We start from the raw sequence: 20,251 nt of genomic DNA on the forward strand, positions 1-20,251 counted from the left end.
CATTAAGCATTAATTGATCATTGATATTGGTTGATAAAAAAATATATAAAGTACAGAATACACCATACAGCTGTGAATATTTTAAAATGCCTGTAATACGGCTTTTAAATGAAAAGATTATAGAATGAATGTAACAATTATACAATTTTGCAATCAATTTTTTACCATTTATTCTTCAAAATCTTTTGAAAAGCAGAATTTAGTTCTGTTGTTTGCATTACATTTCAGTTAATTACTATTGTTTACTATAACTTTTGTTTGAAATAAAATTATTTTGCAGATTTTTACTATACAATTTAAAACATGGAAAAAGAAAGATTATTTCTAAGTTTTGAAAATCTTTTAATATTTACAACCTGGATCAGTGTCATTTGAATATAAGATGGAGCAAAAAAGAAAAAAAGTTTATTGAAAAGTAAAAATAAATGACAATGATGACGATTATATTTCAACACTAAATAACCGATTTCTTATATGTTTAATATTGTTTCTCAAAACGTATGTAAATACTGATTTAATTACAGTAAACCTCAGATCATGTGATCTAGATAATTACATAGATAAGACCATGAAGCACTGGATCGTTTACTGTAGTTATAATGTGTTAGACTGGTCTTGGTGACATATACTGTAGAAAGGTGTCATAATGGGTTAACTGTATACTAATTTTGAGCACCTTAGTAATGGGCTGCAATAGGCCTGTTGTTGGAGAGATGTTAACACAAAAATGGGTACAGAAAATCAAAGTATCTTTAAGCATTGATCTTACAATGATCTTTTAGTGACAGAAAACAGAAAGGCTTACATGTATACTAAACATGACTAACTGCTCAGAAGATGAGAATTGTATCCAGGGGCCAGAGGTTATTAAAATAACTTGTGAATAGATACTCGTCCCTTGCTGTGCCCAAGGTTTAGCGGTCCTTGTTAGAATACAATATACACAGGCACAATCAGATATGGTTGTCTGCTTTAGTTAATCATTAACGCCTGAATCTGCTCCCCGTGTTTTGCAAATGATAAATCTTATTCACCACTGTGACGTTGCCTTTAGTTTTAATTAGGACTGAAGGCAGTGTCGTTTTCGTAGTAAAAGCTAATGGATCAAAGCAAAACGTTGTTATTTGTCACCAGCTTTTATTCTGATATTAACGTTGTGCCAACAAAAAGGCGTGTTCCTTAGATTGACTTTAAATTTCTAATGTAAACACGAGTATCGAAAGGGTCAAAGAAGTTAAACTGCCTTCCCAGGTTAGATGGACTCGGTACAGCTTAGAATGACATCTTCTTTACACGGGAAACCTGCGATACCACCGGGTCTGGGGAGCAAACCATTATAGTCGAGATATTACAGAAATTATAAGTTTGGGATGCCAAGGACTGTATTGTTTTGGAATGAGTCCACTGCAACAATATTAAGGATCTTCATCATCGCTGTTTTGAACCAAATATTTATTTTTCTTTTTTTTACCATATTTATTTAAAAATGCCAACGAAAAGAAGTTCTGACTGCTCAAATGGCGAGGACGCTTTCCATCACCTGCAACCGCCCCCGAAGATCCACTGTAGAACAGAAGAGGAGCCCTATTTGACTCTCCTGGGCGATGAAAAGGAGCCCAGTCGAGATTTAGCAACTAGTTCCGTTTCGAAGTTTGAAGAGGAAGACGAGGATTTAGGGATTAAGTCAGGTGAGGGTTACAAATTGATTTTGTCTGCTTTAGGAGGCATCCAGACGGTACTAATAAGCAATATTTGGATTCAATTAATTTTCTTTTTTAATGTCTGGTAGAAATCGATGACTGCAATGAAACGCCTTCTTCTGAAGAGGATCTCGAGTCGGCAGAAAGCAGAAAGAATCTGGTTTTCAAACGGTCCATTCAGAAGAAAAGTATTACTCAGATTATCAAAGACAAGAAAAAACAGACACAGCTGACTTTACAGTGGTATGTTTAAAGACGTTCTAACATATTTTTTAGCTAATAATATTACAATTTTGCAAAACTAGATGAAAAGTTGGAAATTATTTATCTCAGAAACCCGTGAAGATCTTTCAAATAACCCATCAATACACGAAGACATTTAGAAACTGACATTTGTGTTTCAGCACTAACACTTTTTTGTTCATATTTACATTTTAAACACCAAGAAATATTTATAGTTTTAGAGAGATTTTTAATTATGTATTTCTTTTTCTAGGCTTGAAGAAAACTATATCGTATGTGAAGGAGTGTGTTTGCCAAGATGTATCTTGTATGCTCATTACTTAGATTTCTGCAGGAAAGAAAAACTAGACCCTGCTTGCGCCGCGACATTTGGGAAGGTGAAATACGTTCCGTCTGCTCATATTATAATAATTAATAATTATATATTATTAATATTATTAATTATGTATATATTGCACTTCTAACATCGTCATGAAATTTCACTGAAAACGCTTTACGACAATTTTTCGAAAGAAACATTCGTCACATTCATACAAAAGATCGATTTGGAGATGCACATACAATTTGGAGTGCGAATATGTCAAGATTGTGTGAATGCTAGAGACATTGTATACTGTAACATTGTTGCATTTGATATTGTGCAACAAATATAAACTGGCCAACACAGACTTTTTTTCCTAGACTTATTTTCATTAAATTATTCAGATCCACTGCAAAAATCCTTTGCCTGTGATTTATAGTGATCATTAATATTTACAGTGCATCTGTTATGAAATACTTTGAACGTCACGTGTTCGCCATTTTTTTGCACAATTGATTGTATTTTAAAAAAACCTTTAATGTGTGTTGATACATGAATTTAAACTTAATATTTACTAATCATTCCTATAATTAAAAAAGCTAAAAGCAGAACTTTAAGCACAGTCAACAAGTACTTGCTGAACCTATAGCCAGTTAAGGGAATTAATCTGTGCTTTACACCTTGACTTTCTAATTTTTTTTATTTTCTCATGTTAGTTACAATACAGTTATGGGACATTACAGTTAAACTCTGGTTTTTATTTCCAGACTATTCGACAAAAATTTCCTCTTCTTACTACAAGGAGACTTGGGACTAGAGGCCACTCAAAGTAAGGACAGATTGAAATGCAGCACCTAATTCATGTTAATTTTACAATGCAATGCAAACTTTTTAAAGAAAAATATCAGATATGATATTGTAACAGTCATTAATGGTTAAGTAAGATGATGTAACAGATTTGCTTTCAGAGAAATGAATTCTGATATTAAAAATAACGAATATTTTTAAAATAGGCAAGTAGGACCCCAGTTATCAACTTCCCCGAGCTTTGTGAATTATTTTGTTAACAAGAAGAAAGAGTTTTTAATTTTGTACTGAAGTTTCCTGAATGTGTTAGGAACAGTGATACAATTTTATTTCTTATTTATTATCTTTCTAGTGGTACAAATAATACAGTCACTTCAGGAACTTCAGTATACAGTATATGCTTTTTAAAAACTACTTAAATGTATTTGCCTTCGTATTGGAAGTGTAACATATGTTGTGTTTAATGAGATGTTGTATTATAGGGTCTTATAAGGGTCTAATTGTAAAACAGGGAATACATTATTTAGAGCTCAAACTTAATTACAATATTTGCATTAGCCATAATTTAGGAAAATGTATATTAAAAGTTTGTTATATTGTCATCAATTTAGCCATTGCATAGATGGAAACATTTCCAAAGCTTTCCAAAGCGTGTTATTTAAGTAGCATAATAAAATATATACAATTCAGTGCTTAATTGTTGGTTTTAAAAGCTTATATTCTGTGTATAGATTATATGTAGTAGTGGCTTTAACATAAAGTTAAATTGGCTCATTGCTTCTTTTTAAAAATGTCTAGTAATAATAGTATTTATACTGTAAACTAACAATTTAGAATTTGCAGTATACATTCCGAATATAAAGGAATAAGAAAAAACCTTAAGGTTACTTTCCAGTCATAAAGTGTTTTCATAGCTTTGGTGGTCAGAAAACTGTTACAGTTCCTTAATCCTTAAGTAAACTCTCCAGTATTTGAACAGCCGTCAGTGCCTACTATTTTTGAGGCTTCCGTTGTAGTTAGGAGAAAAAGTGTTTTTGTTTTGTTTCCACAACAAAATACAATGATCCTTTTTTGATGTCATACAGATATCATTATTACGGAATTGGGATTAAAGAAAGCAGTGCATACTACCACTCCGTGTACTCAGGAAAAGGTTTGACGAGGTAAGTTCACGCAGTGAATACCAACTGTCCTTTTTTCTCTTTTTATTATTGCTGTTATCAGTATAGCCTTCTTTATTAGTCAACCGCTTGATAGCATAAATGGTATTTGTCTTAGGAGAAGCAGGCCGGAAAAGTGCATCACATGCTGTCCAGTGTACCAAACAAAGAGCAATCTGTTTCCATGCTATAAATTAAATCTGCGTTCATCTTTCCTGCGTAAAAAATACTATATTTCATTTTATACTTCAATAATGATATCTTGATTCTTATTTCCCAAGAAATATTTGTTTGGAAAAAGTATTTTTCTCATACCCTAGAACTAATATATACAAATACAGTAAAAGGGAGAGTATATTGTGTATAAAAGTATTTGTTGCATAATAAAAAACTGAAAAGACTGAAATAAACTGCACCATTGGTAGTTTATAGCAAACACAAATATTAAATGACTTCCAGATGCATACCCTTAAACAGAAACATCACATAATTGAAAGATTTTTGGGTTAGATAATGTGTCTTTTTAAAAACAATTACAAAAGTCTTCTAGTGTCATCATTATATCATTGCTCAGAACAAAGTAATATTTATCATAAATCCTTAAACAAAATCTGGAAAACATGAAGGCCACATTTATTTGCTCCTTTTGATCTTGTTTTAAATAAAAATAACAAAAACAATTCCAGAATAACATCCTAAAATTGCGGCTTTGTAGAGGCCTCTGAAGGTGCTCTGTTTCTCTGGGATGTGAAAGAAGGTAACACATGGAAGAGATTCAGAAGCAGCACCCGTCTCAGCCAACCTGCAGCTCCTATAGCAAATCACCTGTAATGGCTACAAAGATATTCTGTTTTCATTGTATTCAGCACACTGCCCTACTTGTATATATTGCATACACCATGGACACATAGCAGCTCTATTCATATTGAGTTTTATTCACTTTCTATCACATTATTATCCGTTATTATGTAATCTTATTTCCGTAACCTTAATTTTGTGATTTTTGTGATTTTTTTTTATTTTTGTGATTCTTGTGATTCTTGGTTTTTGTAAGCTCGCAGAAAAGACATTTCATTGCCAGCAACTACCGCTGCATGCTGTATTGTTGTGCATTCGATAAATAAACTTGGATTTGATTTGATGGTTAGGGTCCAACAGCTCTTCAAAGACTGCAGGCAAATGCGCATTGACATCCACTAACTGAGAGATGGCTATAAAAGAATCCACTAAAAGCTGAATCTACGTTGCAGTTTCCATTATTAGGAAATATAAATTTACTGGTATAATGGCAACCCTGCCATGAAGAGAATGCAGGTGATTCGTGCTACCATGAGCTGTGAGACACGTGGTTCCGGAGGCTGTAAATCAGGCAACAGTTGAAGGTCTCCAACACAAATTGGTGTCTTCAGGAAACGTGCATTAATAGAACAATCATGGCTGGGTTGCGAGGGGTAGGTTTCTTTTGTGGCAGAAGTCTCTTTATTGACAAAAAGTCCAATATTTTTGCATGACAATTACAACCAGGACATGGTCAGGCGAAACAACATTTGAGCTTTTTGAACAGGCTATTGGGGCAGCATGCCGGTGCAGTTATTTGATCTGGGTTCTCCAGTTTCCTCCCACAGCCCAACGATTTATTGGTAGATTAATTGGCTTCTAGGAAGAAAAGTGACCTTGGAGTGAGAGTGTGTATGTTTATGACTCTGTGTGTGCCCTGCGATGGATTGGTGTCCTGTCCAGGGTGAATCCTGCCTTGCACCCATTGCTTGCCAGGATAGGCTCCAGCTTCTCTGCATCCCTGAATTGGATATAGCAGGGGGAAAATGGTTGGAATGTGCTTACATTGAGACAACATTCACAGCGACTGTGGGGGAGGGGGGGTTCTGTCATGTTTTATGGTTATTCTGCTTTCACTGGTCCTGTATTCATTGATAAAACAGGGAAAATTGGGGAAATCATGAATACCAACATGCACCAGGACATGAGTGGCTAAACACTTGGTTCCTTCTGCCAAGAAACTCAAGCTTAGGCAAAAATAGTGTAACAGTGATTCAAACCATACAGTTCATTGGATGTCAGTGCTTAGCTAAGCTGAACACAAAATAAATGTTCTTCAGAACTTTAATCTGTAGATTTCGGTCCATCATTTGTGGATTGAAATCAACTCTGCCTAGAGAAACAGACAATAATCTCCCATCAGAAGTGCAAAAACCTTATAAAACACAACAGGGGGTGTCTTGTCAGTGTAATCCATAACTAAGAGAAGGATTGAGAAAGGAGTTTTTAACTTGGTTTTATTTAAAGGTTTACTAATAGATGTGAATAAGTGTGACTCCTATGTTTTCTGGACTTGAATTATGACAAATGTGTTTTTTTCTCTGTGTGATGCTATTATGTTTACAGTATGACTTTTTTCAGCAGGACACATTATCCAATCTGCAGATCTTTCTGTTATATGATACTTTTTGTTCTCACTTGAGGTATGAATAAATACAAAGGGCACATGAGTTACTCTTCAAAATGTTACAGTACTTTGTCACCATCTAAAGTTTTTTTTATTTTAGATTTTCTGGAAGCAAGCTAAAGAATGAGGTAAGATTACTGTTATTGAATTATGACACTGTACAGTATATGTAGGTTTAATTTTAGTCAAAGAAGTGTAAATTAAGAATATGTTGATTGTTTTTATGATGTTAGTGCTTTTGGGGGGAAAATTTCAGACTATGGTTACAGAGCTCCTTGAGGAATCATCCTTCATTTTCTTGATCTAGTTTGTAGCCTCACAAAGTGAAAGTGTCTCCCATTGACATTACTAGTGTATGAAGTTTAGGACAGAGGCAGTTAAAGAGGGTTAATTTCTACTTATAGACCAGTCCTGAAGTGGTAAGTGGGGAAACTATAAATAAGTAATTAAGTTGTCAAATATGATTGCGTACATTAATAGGATAATGTCTAGCTGTGTTCTAATTCGTACAAGTTTAATTACTAGTGCTTTTCACTTTTTGATGCAATGTTTCTGTTCATTTTCCAGCATATTATTTACATTAACATTTTAATTAACATACACGTGATCATGTAGTGAACTCAGTATCTAATAAAGTACTTTAATAAAGTGTATACCTACACTTGCAAGGATTTTTAATTACTGATACATGTACAGTATCTCAGGTTCTCCAGGTGTTTTGATTTGGTTTAAGATATAAATTGTTTGGAAACCAGTGATGGAGATTCAGGTGCATGAGGTCAGCATACTGTAGCTGTGTGCATCTGCTACCTTGTGGAATATTTGGTGAGAGACGCCAATTTACATTCAAACCCATGTTTTTTTTTATGTCATGCCACAGTATCAAACTGTAAGACTGAGACATAAACAGTAGCTTTTAAAATGGTTTTGTAGCTTTGCGAAAAGACCGGTTCTATTCACAAGCCTCCTCCATAACTTTGGTGTTAATTATATCCGAAGAGTAATCTTTTCCACACACACACATTTTCATAGCAACTTCCGTGAAGATGGCGATTTGTATATCCAGAGAAGGATGTGAGAGAATTAATTGCAGAGCCTTTGTGGAATCCACTGGGATGAAAAACATCTATATAAATGCAGGAATTTGATAAACATTGTCTCTGCATGCTCCAGAATCACTGCAAGTATGTGTTATGTGCTGGGTGCCTGGGGGGGCGGACCTCTGTTGGGGTTTGAAGGAGCAAAGGCGGGTAGACACAGACCAACCAGAGACCAAGGCATGAGCAGAGCGCTGACTGAGCCTAAGCAAAGCACACAGGGTGGCAGCAGTGCTGTGCGCACACTGGGGGCCAGGCTAAGTGGTCTGAGCACTGAGGCTGCGAAGAGTACCACACCATCCTAAGCAGCAAGAGAGATCCGTGAGAACTGTGAGGTTACAGCAAAGCGAGGGTCAGATCCAGCGAATCTCAGTGACAGAGCACAAGGGGAAAATCCTAAAAAAGTCACAGACCAAGGAAACATCGAGAAAGCCACAGACATGGGAAGAACCGGGGAGCAGATCTAGAAAGGGCAGGTTGGAAATCCAGACATATCACAAGTTGGGGAACACAGGAACAGGAGACAGCAACACAGAAACAGAGGAACAAGAGCAGCAAACTAGGTAATATGGAAACAGGAAGAACAAGGCTCGGAAACAGAATGCCAGATTCCCGAGTGCACTCTGACCTGACGTCAAGTAGCCTGCTCTGTCTAAGGCTGGGATGCTCCTAGTCATACACAGGTGATCAAGCTTTCTGTCTGATTATACGTCCGTGGTAACCAGCGTTGGCAGGAGAGTGGAGGTGTGGCAGGTTACCATGGTAACACCAGCCTTACCCGCAGTGATGGAGTCAGTGACAGAAGTGGCAGTGCCACTTTGGGGTTAAAGCAGAATTGAATACCGTTTCTAAATTTAGAAATTCTGATAAACTCCTGTGCTTTGTTTTTTCTTCAAATAAAAACTTTAGATATTGCTAAGTTTTTACTTTACCAAAAGTAAAAATATGACATGATATATTGACAGGAGGTACAACATTTGTCTTGAGCTGATCAGTAATAGCGAACTATGGAAAAATGAATATAGAGAATTGCAAATGTATCTTGTGCATGTAGAGTATAAAGAGGTTTCACATTATAATCGATACATTTCAAGGATTTTAAAATATACTGTTGTTCATCCATCCATTTTCTTAACTGCTTTATCCAGTACAGAGTGGAGTGAGAACCTGAGCCTATCCTGGCAAGCAGCGGGCACAGGACACCCTGAATCCATGGCAGGCCAGACCCGAACATAGACACATGTACACACTCACACCAGGGCTAAACAACATGTCCTCTGGTTCCTGTTTCCCTGCTGAGTCTAAAGTTATGGTTTCCATAACTGTAAAATGTAGTTGTGGTATCCGGCTGACTGCAATTGTATACAATTTTCTAAATAAGGTGTTAATTGGGCATTGTACAATTACTATATATTTTTTATGTCAATTTTGTACTTTTGTACTTTTTGTTTTTTACTTTTGTACCCAGTGTTTTATCTAACACCTTCTGAAACAAACATTAAAACAGGAAATGTGTGAATTAGTTGGGTGTTCATTTTTTGTAGTGGTAAAGATGTTGAACATCCTACCTGACAATAACAACAAAAAGAAAGGAGTAAGCACATTTGCCCTTTGGCGTCTAAATTATATATAAATGGCATTAGCTGTCTGAAGCACAGTGAAATCTTTCTATACTCATTATGTTACCAGTACTGAAAGGAGGTAGGGCATTAATTTCATTAGTGTTTTTTAAAGGGATGGCTTTTGAATCGTTTGGTAGCACTAATGGACTTACATTAATTTGCCTGACTGAAGCAGCATTCTTTTTGGATGTGCATTACCGTGCAACATTTAGTTTTGTACCATCTGGTTCTAATGCCCATTTAACATTAAGTTAATGGTTGCAATATTATCTGCATAATTACTCATACTGTTTGTAATTATGGGCTAATTTTCTGATAAAATGAACAAATGCAGGCGGCAAGGCTGTAAGTTAGTATTGCTGCCTTGCAGCACTAGGGCCCTGGGTGCTACCTGTGTGGAGTTTGTGTGTTCTCCCTGTGTCGGTTTCTGCCAGGTGCTCTGGGACTGGCATCCCATCCAGGCCGTATGCTGTCTTGCACCTGTTGATTGCCAGGATAGGCTCTGGCTCCCCTGCAACGCTGTATTGGATAAAGTGCTTATAAAATGGATGGATGAATATGCTGTTCTTAAATTGTTTTGTTTTTCTTTTCCTATTAATTATGAGGCTCAAGAATTTCTAAATTCTGATAAAATTAATACATTCCATAGCCGAGCACCTTCAGCACTCAAATTCTTTTGTTCGAGCTCTCTTCATTGATTTTAACTCTGCTTTTAAAACCATGCAAATGCGTACTCTTTTACAACATCATTTTGACTTGAATGTGAATGGGAATGTTATACGCTAGATCAAAGATTTCCTTACAGATCGACCTCAAGAGAGTCCACATGAATGGCATATTCTCAGACGAATACAGGTTTTAAATACAGGTGCTCCCCAGGGTTGTATTGTCTCTTCTGTTCTCAATATATACTAATGAGATGCAGATTCAGAATAGCGCAGCCAGTCTGATTAAATATGCAGATCAGATAGAGGACCAAGCTAAGCTCTAAGTGAGCAAACTTACTTTAAAAACATCAGTATCCTGAAACTGGTGCCAATCCAGCACATTGGAAATTAAACCAAAACTAAAGAGCTTCTTTTCAATGCTAAAACTGATGGAGGGTAATCTTTGCAGACAGCAGTGCTCAATGGTCAGTCTGTAGAGGCTGTGGAGATTTTTTAATATCTGGAAACAAATTGATCAGTGACTGTTTTTAATTCAAAGACCCAAGAACTTTCATGTTAATCAAAATATCCTAGAGGAGCCTAGTTGAGAGCATCCTGGCATTTAACATGATGTTTGGTATAGAAACCTGGGGCTGAAAAATCAAAACCAAACTGTCCAGGATTGTGAAAATGGCAGGAACAATAATTGGGAAACATCAGCTCAGCTCTGCAATTTATATCATAATAGAGTTTTCAGAATGGCAATGAACTTCACAGATGATTCCACACACACCCTCCATTCTCAATTCATAATACCCCCATCAGGGAAATGGTAAGGCTACCAAATTCAAATAAAAACATTTATAAGAAGTCTTACATTAAACTACTACAATATCCACAGTAAAACTACTCAATAAAGATATGTGAATGTAGTCCCCCCTACCTATTTATTTATGTATCACATACTGTTGTTGTGATTTCATGTGATTTTATGTGACTCTTATGTTTTGCTTATGTGTTTGGTACATCTGTGGGAGAAGTTGACAAATTTCAACAGCAGTGGACAATAAAATATCAATCCATCTAAATCATGTTTGACAGGCTCAGTACCGTTCGGTGCTAGACAGTGAAATGGTACATAGCCCCAAAGATCAAAACAGCTTTGGTTTAAACTAGCTCTTATTAAACTAAATGATCTTGTTAGCTTAACTGGCCAATTTAACGGCTTCTCCCAGCTGTTATAAAGAGGCTTAGAAGATCTGTCGACATACTTGGCTTCCAAGATCAGGATTGGATAGCAGTGTGTGCTCTATGGATGAAAAGTTCCTTTAAATGTTGAATTTCAATTGTTTTCTCGATGGCATTTGCAGGGAGGGTTCACCCGCAAGTATTCCCTCAGCTCAAAGACAGGGACTCTACTCCCTGAATTTCCAAGTGCTCAACATCTGCTGCTTCAAGGGTCCATTTCTAAAGAAAAGGTATGCCTTAGAGGAATTATACCCTGCTCATGCCTCCATTCAGAGAGGCATTATCAACCTTGTAATATTGGACAGAAATTCCAGTATTGCATTTTATAATTTGCTGTGTTCTTAGCAATGGCTTCACTGTTCTTCGAAAGGTCAATAGTCCCATTTTTCTTTACAAACTAAGCTTATTTTGCCACTGTAGGACCTACAGTATGTACATAATGACTTAATAATATATATTTTTTTAAAAAATAGGTTGACACGCTTATCATGATGTACAAAACCCACTGCCAGTGCATCTTGGACAATGCAATAAATGGCAACTTTGAAGAGGTAAGTATCGCAAAAAATATTCTCTCCTTTCTTATTGTCATTGAAGGAAAGCTCCTTATACTAGTTTTTCTGTTTCAGATACAGAATTTCTTGCTTCATTTCTGGCAGGGAATGCCAGATCACCTCTTACCTCTATTGGATAATCCCATTATTGTTGACATTTTTTGTGTCTGTGACTCAATACTGTATAAAGTAAGTATTTACTTCATCTTTAAATCCAATGGATTTTGTGGTCCCTTTTTTTTTAAAAAAAAGCCTAAAACTTGGGTCCTATTTTGTGTTTTATAGGTATTGACAGATGTCCTAATTCCTGCTACAATGCAGGAGATGCCAGAAAGGTAAAATGTAGTACAGTACATCCTTTTATATCTGCTGTTATGTTTTTTTTTTAAACTATTGAATTCAGAGGCAATATTGCTTTTTTCTTTGGGTTGTTGTGGGTCTGTAGCCATGTTCTAGCTGGCATTGTTAAGGTAATGTTAATTGGTATTACTAATGTGTGTTTTGTAAAAGGTAAATTATAAACAAAGGCAAATAATGGGTCAGATTTTAAATGCTTTACAAAGTGCAAATAGCAAATATTTCAATGAATAAATTGAGAATAATTTCACTTAGGTTGCACTGTAAAGTAGGAAATCAAGTGTTTTGTGTTAATCTTAATATGTCTTTATTGTTTTTCTATAACTTTTCCATTTGACAGAAAGGCAAGCAGATCTAGTTAAAAAATGTTTTGATATGACCATTAAAAATGGTACTGTCTGAAATCTAAATTGATAGTGTGTTGATTTGTTTTGTCTGTGTCAGCCTGCTCGCTGAAATCAGGAATTTCGCAAAACACTGGGAACACTGGATGGTCTCATCTTTTGAAAATCTTCCAGAGACCCTCCCTGAGAAAAAGCTGCCTATCGCACGCAGATTTGTGTCCTCCTTAAAACGCCAGACATCATTTTTGCATCTCGCACAGGTTGTAAAATAGGCCTAATCCAACTGAAAAAAGAAATATTGTTTGAAATTATTAAAAAGAGTAGAACAGGACTTTCACATGGCCTGTAAATTTTATTCCAAGAGGGATCCAGTCAGATCTCTATTTGTTTAAAGTTATGTACTTCCTAGACTCTGCTGGTTAATTCAGATTAATAGACTGGATTTGATACCACATAACAAATGCATGTGCTCTTAAGTACTTTATTTTAATCCTTCATTTATTGTGTAAATAAATCGTTGTGTATTTGCTGTTTGCATGTTTCTGTCAGATTGCCAGACCAGCTTTGTTTGACCAGAATATTGTGAACTCAATGGTGTGTGACATAGAAAAGGTGGATTTAAACAGCATTGGTTCACAAGCCTTTCTCACTGTGTCCAGCAGCAGTGACCAAGACTCAGACCTGTACTCAGAATGTAAGTAAAGGGAGCTTTTAAAATTATTCACTAGACATTATTTTAGCATTTCCGTCCAGGTAAAAATAATACTTCAAAGAACGTTTTTTTTCACTTAATGGCAGTAACAGATATGTCTACTGTCCATTGTTCTCTGAGCTCTAGGGAATGTTCCTTTTTAAACAAAAAGTGTGGATGACATTTTATCCTGCATTTTCAAATGACTTAGAAAACAAGGAAAATAAAATATGTTAAATAATAGCTAGGAGAAGCAGAATAATTCACACATAGCAGTAGTTCATTTAGATATTTCCTTATTGAAAATGCATGTACTGTATATGAAGGTGCATGCATATCTTTGTGTACTGTATATAAACATATATTTACTGCTTGCTGAGTAAATGAGGCTGGAAAAGAAAGCTAAGAAAAAGTAGATGTTATTTATTAAATATATTTAAATATTATAAAAAAATAAATGCATACAGTTTTAAGTTAGATATTCTAAGTAGGTTCTACTGTTTCTCAAAAAGAGAGAAATGCAAAATGTTTCAAAGAGCACTGTTCTACTTTGACCTATTTATTAGATTCCATCGAGCAAAAGATGTCTTCTTGAGGAAATGTGTAATTATGTATAATTTAGAACAATAGGCCTTTTCTATATACTGTATACCTACATATATATCAAATAATCATTTTCTGAAACAAAGTTAAAACTTTGTTGCATTATAAGTAAATGTGATATCATTATAAATCTCTGAAAACAAAATTCCTTGTGCTTTCCTTCATACATACTAGATGACTCTATTACAGTGTTTCAAGAGCTGAAGGAACTTCTTAAGAAAAATGCGACTGTGGAATCGTTCATTGAATGGCTGGACACTGTGGTGGAACACAGAGTTATCAAGGTATTCTTTCTTTACGTGTGTTTTTCAAAGGCTTAAAATGTTGGTAATTTTATTTACGTTACCATTTCCTCTTCTATTTGTAGCCAAGTAAACAAAACGGACGATCTTTAAAAAAGAGAGCTCAAGATTTCCTTTTAAAATGGAGCTTTTTTGGGGCAAGAGTGATGCACAACCTCACCTTGAATAATGCAACAAGTTTTGGTAAGGAAAATCCTCACATTCCTTTTTCACCCTCCTCTGTCTAGGTTTAACATACTGAAGGGTATGGTATTGGTAACTTTGTAAACACAAATTGTCACCAGAATATTATTGTTTCATTTATTTTGAATGTTTTTGTTGTGTATCTCATTGGAAGCATTTTCCATAAAAAGACAGACATTTGAAAGTAATAGGATCTATAAAAAAAAAAGCAATACATCTTTTTCTTTATGGTGGTTTAATTAACTTACAAGTACTTCTTAGAAAGTAAAAAATATGTGCATTTGTTTAAGCATGCATAAACAAGCAAGAAAAATTAAATATTAAAAATGTTACACTTTATTATGTCATGGTAAAACACAATCTGCTGTGGCCTCAGGTTTATGTGTAAAATAACTTCATGAGCAATAAAATGAAATGACCTGTCCCGAATAAGCAAACTCTTATCAGCTTCTTGTGTGTTCTGATTTGGAAAGAGAGAGGCTCTCCCACTTTCATCTGAACTGCCCTTTGGTGTCATTGCCAAACACTTGCCAAACACTCTGAAAAGCTATCAAGCAAACTGATAGGTCAAACAGTGGGCAGAGATTAAAGACTAGAGGAGTTTCAACAATTGTGGATTGTTTGAATGGGAACTGACAGCAAATCACTTGATGTCTTGGTAATTCTTTGTGTGTTTGGAGTTGTATTAGTGAAGTGTAAGAGATGGTCACCAAGATAATCTCCTCTCTGCCTGTGACAGGTTCATTTCACTTGATCCGAATGCTGTTGGATGAGTATATCCTATTGGCTATTGAAACACAGTTCAACAATGACAAAGAACAAGAGCTCCAGAATCTGCTAGAGAAGTATATGAGAAATGCCGGTAGTATACCTCTTCTGTATTAACTTGTGCTTTTACCAGCGACAAGCTTAGTGGGATATTAATTATTGTTGATTATGAGCATATTATATAGAGATGTTCTTTGAATTGTTTTATTATTTTATATAGTTCAAAGCCCTTATTTATTTTACTGACCTTACCTTTTATTTCTTTTGTCTGTTTTCAGCCTTTTTACCTGAACTCAGTACTGTGACTACTAGGAAATCTAGTAAAACTATGCATAAAAAAGACAAAGTTCCTGTGAAGCAGAGAAAAACTTTTAAAATGATTGCTTAGCCCTTTTTAGTGATCTGAACACAGACTTGTGTAGTACAATAACTGGAGTTGAGTATTTCTAAGGACATAAATGTCCTAAAATCTTTTGTTCTTTTCAGATGCCAGCAAAGCAGCATTCACAGCATCTCCAAGCTCCTGCTTTTTAGCCAACCGTAATAAATCCAGCTCCGTTTCCAACGACTCTGTTAAAAGTGAATCGCTGTCAGAACACACGTACCTGGCTCTCACAGCCAGCCAGCACAGCATGAGCGCAAACATGGCCGTCTTCCCTAGTGGAGAATCAGACAGCCTGCAAATCCCAGGTACTCCACCACATGGTGTCTGTTGGGAGCCAAAGGCTGGCAGCACCACAGAGAACATAGCCCAAACCTCAACTAGCAAAATGGAGAAGAAACATTTTACTGACTTGTCAAGATTTACATTTGTCACAGTGAGAAATTACTTTTGCTTTGATTTTTCACTCCCATTTAAGTGTGTTATTTCTGTTTACTATTTCACATTTAAAAGTGAACTAAGATTTTTTTTTTACTATAAAGGTTTGAGCTAGTTTTAGGTGATATGCAATACTTATTCTCTTTTATGTGAATTATTGCTGCTGTAATGAAGCTTTTTTTTCTTTGCAGCTCTTTCTTTGTTGTCCATAAGTAACACAGAGTTCAGGATAATGTTTAAAACAGGATGATTCAAAATTTCCCAGTCGTAGTTACCTAAAGAGATCCCGGTGCCACAAAAATAATTCCCTGGCTTCAACAGGACTGGTGTTTCTTTTTGATAAACCATACTGAAATAATAAAACCAATGTTGATAATGTAATATGAATTCAGTGTTTTGTTAGTAAATATTTTGGAGAGTTAAATGATGCATAGTGGGTTCATGTGTGTGAAAAGCAATTCCAACAATTGAACAAGAGTAAAATAAAATCATTAGATAATTACAATAGTTCTAATAATAATTAGGAATATATTGGATAAACGTGATAGTCATAATATATCCTAATTCTGCAAATTGTACAACTAGAGCATTAATATTGAGATTTACATGTACAGTATCACTTTGTAACTTGTAGAGTTCAAAACATTGTCTTTCCTTCCTTTCCTTCCCTCCTTCCTTTAGGACAAATGGATCTTTCCCAGAGCAGCGGCCCACTAATGACTCCCCCCATCTCTCCAGCGCTGGTGAACAGAGGGAGTGTGATAAATCAGGGTCCCATGGCAGGGAGAGCCCAGGGTGGCTGTACAACCTTACAGGCTCACAGCAGCTGCCCCTCGTTCTCTGATCCAATGTACCAGAACAATCCCAACTACTATGCGCAGGGCTCCGACTACCAGGCCTTGTTCCGGTCTCAGGCGCAGGCCCCTCCAGTGGTGTATCCCCACCGCGTGGACAGCAGTCGTTACCCGTCTTTCAGTGAACAGCAGCTGTCCAAGGACTATTTCAGCAGCAGCTGTGCTGTTTCACCTTACAACTCCAGGACCACATCAGGTTTTGGCTCCCCGCCAGATAGCAGTGCAGAGGCACAGAGCCTCCAGCTTGTTAACTCGGGGAACTACAGTTTTATTGGAAACTCGCTGAGTGGAAGCTGTCAGGGAACATCCTATCCAGCTGCTGGACCAAATGGTGAGTGTTTTTTTTTTGGGACAGATTTAGATCTAACTGCTTGTTGGCTTTTTATGTCAAAAGTGTCTTTGTAATATGAACTCCATCCTTTATGAGAGAATCTTTCTCTCTGGTTTCAGCTTTTTTTGGCCTAAAACTTTTCTTTTTATTGCATTTGCTCTGTGACTCCTTGAAGCTTGTGTTGCATTTCTGAAAGAAGGATCTCTTATTCTTTTGGAATTTTGTCATAACTATGCCCTTTCTGTCATGTCAAAATATTATGATAGCTGTGTATTTTTGTAGCACTCAATTGAAGTATTGAGCTGCTCCTTCATTTTGTTTTTTTCACGACAATGAAACTGGATTTCTTAGGCTGCCGCCTTGAAGTGCGTTGTGAAATGATCTGAATTCTGCAGTCTTGCATATCTGAACCTTGATTGAATAGCTTAAAGGCCTAATGAACGCTGCCTTTAAAGTTTAAATATTAACATTAACATGAATTTTCCAGGTTACTATGGAAATGGCAGTTATGACACTCAGAGGATCGGCACCATGAGAGACCAACATGTTTCTGTTATTAGCAGCGTAAGCAGTATACGGTCAGTCCCAGCATACAATGATGTCCATGATCCTCTCAACATCTTAGATGACACTGGCAGGAAGTCAACAAGCACTTTTTACACAGACTCCTCAGGATTAGTTTGCCGAGCTCCTTTAGGTGAGTAAATTGCGGCCAAGGATTACATTTTATTAATATTAATATCTGCAATGAATGCTTCATGAGTAAAAAGAGAGCTCATGTTTCAAAAGCCTTTCCTTTTTGCTTTGATGCTCCTTTGTGTCTTTCTGCTCATGGTCAATGCTGTTTAAAATCTCAAGTCGCAAGCTTCAGTGGACATTGTTTTGCCAGCCATCTTGCTTTACAGAATTATATTAGTCTGATTGGTTGAAGGACTTTGCAATCTGTATTAGTTGTAACCGACTTCATCCACCACTAAAATGCAGGCTATTCTACACCATTAGTATCAACACACTGCAGATGAGTAATGACTTTAGTCATAGGATCTCTCAGTGTTAGTCATAAGAGTGTCACAAAAACTTAAATGATTGAAGTCTGGATAACAGACTAATGTCTGAAACAAAGGATGGTACATAAAAACATCCCATTTTACTTGTGGAATTTTGAAATGACAGTTTTGTAATTATGAAGCAATGCTCCTGGTTTTAGGAGGTAAACTGGAAGACTTGACAGGTCTGATCTCCCTTCTCTGTTTGTTTGAATTTGTACACAGGTTCAAATATACCAAGTGCAATTCCTTCCTCTGGTTCCTCCCAATGCATGTATGGAACATCTGGCCAGTATCCCTCCCAGGATATAATGGCCTCTCAGAGGCAATCTTCTGAAGTCAGGGAAATGGTGCCGTCTCTTCCTCCCATCAATACAGTCTTCATGGGTACTGCAAGTGGGGGATCCTGACCCATCCAGGGAAACTGAACTAACCCCGGTACAAAAAATACCTTTTTTGGGGTAGCACTCAGTAATAAAAATATCTCGTTTGCTGGAAGAATACCAGAAGAGGTTGCCTCAACTTCATCATCCAGTGATTTCACATGCTCCAAATGCAAAGTACCATGAAACACGACAGTAAAATAAAATCAACATATCAATGTTGCAATTAAATAGTTAATTTTGACAAGGAGAGCTAGACAAAAAATCTTAACTTTTGCTTTATTTGTCTGCTACATTTTCCACTAAAGGCTTTGCAACATGGCCATGTATTTATTTAAAATTCAATATGTTTACTCAAAAGGTTTTCTGAAATGTTCAGCATATCTTGCCTTGTGTCTGTTGCTTGCCAGGATGGGGTCTGGCATGCCTGAATTGCAAGCCGTTAGAAAGCGGATGGATGTTCTCTGAAGTCTACAACAAAGAGTAGCCCAAAGGGGTTACGGGCTATTCAGTTTATGACATCTCGTGGTTTGCTATGGCATAACCTTGAAAGTTTGATACCAATGTTTTTTTTATGTTCTCTTTTGTAAAATGTAGGAAATTAGCAAAAAACATAGAGCAATATTTTAAGAACCTTAATAATATTATGGAACGTTTGACAGTATTAAGTTTACCTCACAAGCCATTTCCATAAAATTTATTTGCTTCTTTTGTTGTCTGACCAACATAATGTAAGTGTTTTTTAATTAAATCAGAAGTATATTTTTTCACCGGAGACCAGGAGTTAATTTTGCCCCTGTTTGTGATGCCTGTTGTTCTTCAGCTTGGTTCAGGACTTTGCTGCTGATGGCACACTGGGAGTGAAACATCTTAGGAATCACGGCTAACAAGCAGCATTTGAATCTTCGGATGGAGAACTAAAGCAGCAGTTACTGAAAGCACAGAGAGCCCGAGAAACAAGGGGTGTTGTTGTCGTGCTCTCTGCTCTGACAGGATGTTTCCACCAGCAGGGAAATCCCACTGAGTGAAGTGGTGACATACATACTGTAAGCCAGTACTGAAGCAAAATGCCCTGATCTCTGGCCTGGAGAACCCAACCTATGCTGATGGTCTTTACATGTTCAACCTTTCTTAAACCTCCAATAAAGTACTGCAATAAGCCACTTAAGTTAACAACTTAACTAATGTGTTCTTAATGTTAATTTTGGTCATTTAAATTATTACATCTAAGCCTGTTTGTACTCGGTGGCTTGTCTTTATCAATCAATACTGCAGCGCTTGAAAGGATAGTGCTCAAAAGTGCCTCCCTCTCCTCTTCTTCAACCAGTGTTACTAAAAAATGTATTAAAAAATTCTAAATATACATTTCTAAATTAATTGCTGTTGCTGACTGCATGAAAGTGTGGCTTTTGGGCATAATGAACTGAGCTGTCATAATGATTGTACTGTTAATAAAGTATAAAAAGGTTTTTATTACATTTAAGGTTGACTGTTTTTATAATCCCTTTAGACCTCTTATGGTTTTTTTTTTTCTCACACCTGAAGAAGGCTCCACGGCCGAAACGTTGTGTTCTCTTTCTTCTCTGTACAGCTTGGAATAAACCGATTACTTGTTCCTTTGCAGCCTACGCATGCTGACGCAGCTACCCACCTGAACTCTTATGGTTATGCTGAACTATATATTTTTTTCAAAAATTTAGGTCCGTCATGAGCAATACTGTATATG

The 20,251-nt window shown here is 36.3% G+C and overlaps 1 protein-coding gene across 3 annotated transcripts; it reads left to right on the forward strand.

Moving 5' to 3' along the window:
* The first annotated feature begins 1,122 nt into the window (after window positions 1-1,122).
* On the forward strand, window positions 1,123-20,001 carry rfx6 (regulatory factor X, 6). Of its 3 annotated transcripts, XM_015355637.2 has the most exons (20): window positions 1,123-1,688; window positions 1,790-1,943; window positions 2,197-2,320; window positions 3,012-3,073; window positions 4,137-4,214; window positions 6,776-6,803; window positions 11,412-11,519; window positions 11,763-11,840; window positions 11,919-12,032; window positions 12,129-12,178; window positions 12,645-12,804; window positions 13,094-13,238; window positions 14,013-14,122; window positions 14,206-14,323; window positions 15,063-15,185; window positions 15,578-15,781; window positions 16,593-17,096; window positions 17,584-17,793; window positions 18,368-18,580; window positions 19,349-20,001. In XM_015355637.2, the coding sequence occupies exons 1-19, from the start codon at window positions 1,487-1,489 to the stop codon at window positions 18,550-18,552; spliced, it is 2,757 nt and encodes a 918-aa protein (XP_015211123.2). In that variant the 5' UTR covers window positions 1,123-1,486; the 3' UTR covers window positions 18,553-18,580; window positions 19,349-20,001. The 3 variants fall into 3 exon arrangements, with proteins under 3 accessions (XP_015211123.2, XP_006626386.2, XP_015211129.2); XM_006626323.3 differs by having other exon boundaries at window positions 18,368-20,001; XM_015355643.2 differs by having other exon boundaries at window positions 14,028-14,122; window positions 18,368-20,001.
* Window positions 20,002-20,251: the final 250 nt, after the last annotated feature.

The sequence above is a fragment of the Lepisosteus oculatus genome, chromosome 2, assembly GCF_040954835.1.
Source record: "Lepisosteus oculatus isolate fLepOcu1 chromosome 2, fLepOcu1.hap2, whole genome shotgun sequence".
NCBI lineage: Eukaryota > Metazoa > Chordata > Actinopteri > Semionotiformes > Lepisosteidae > Lepisosteus > Lepisosteus oculatus.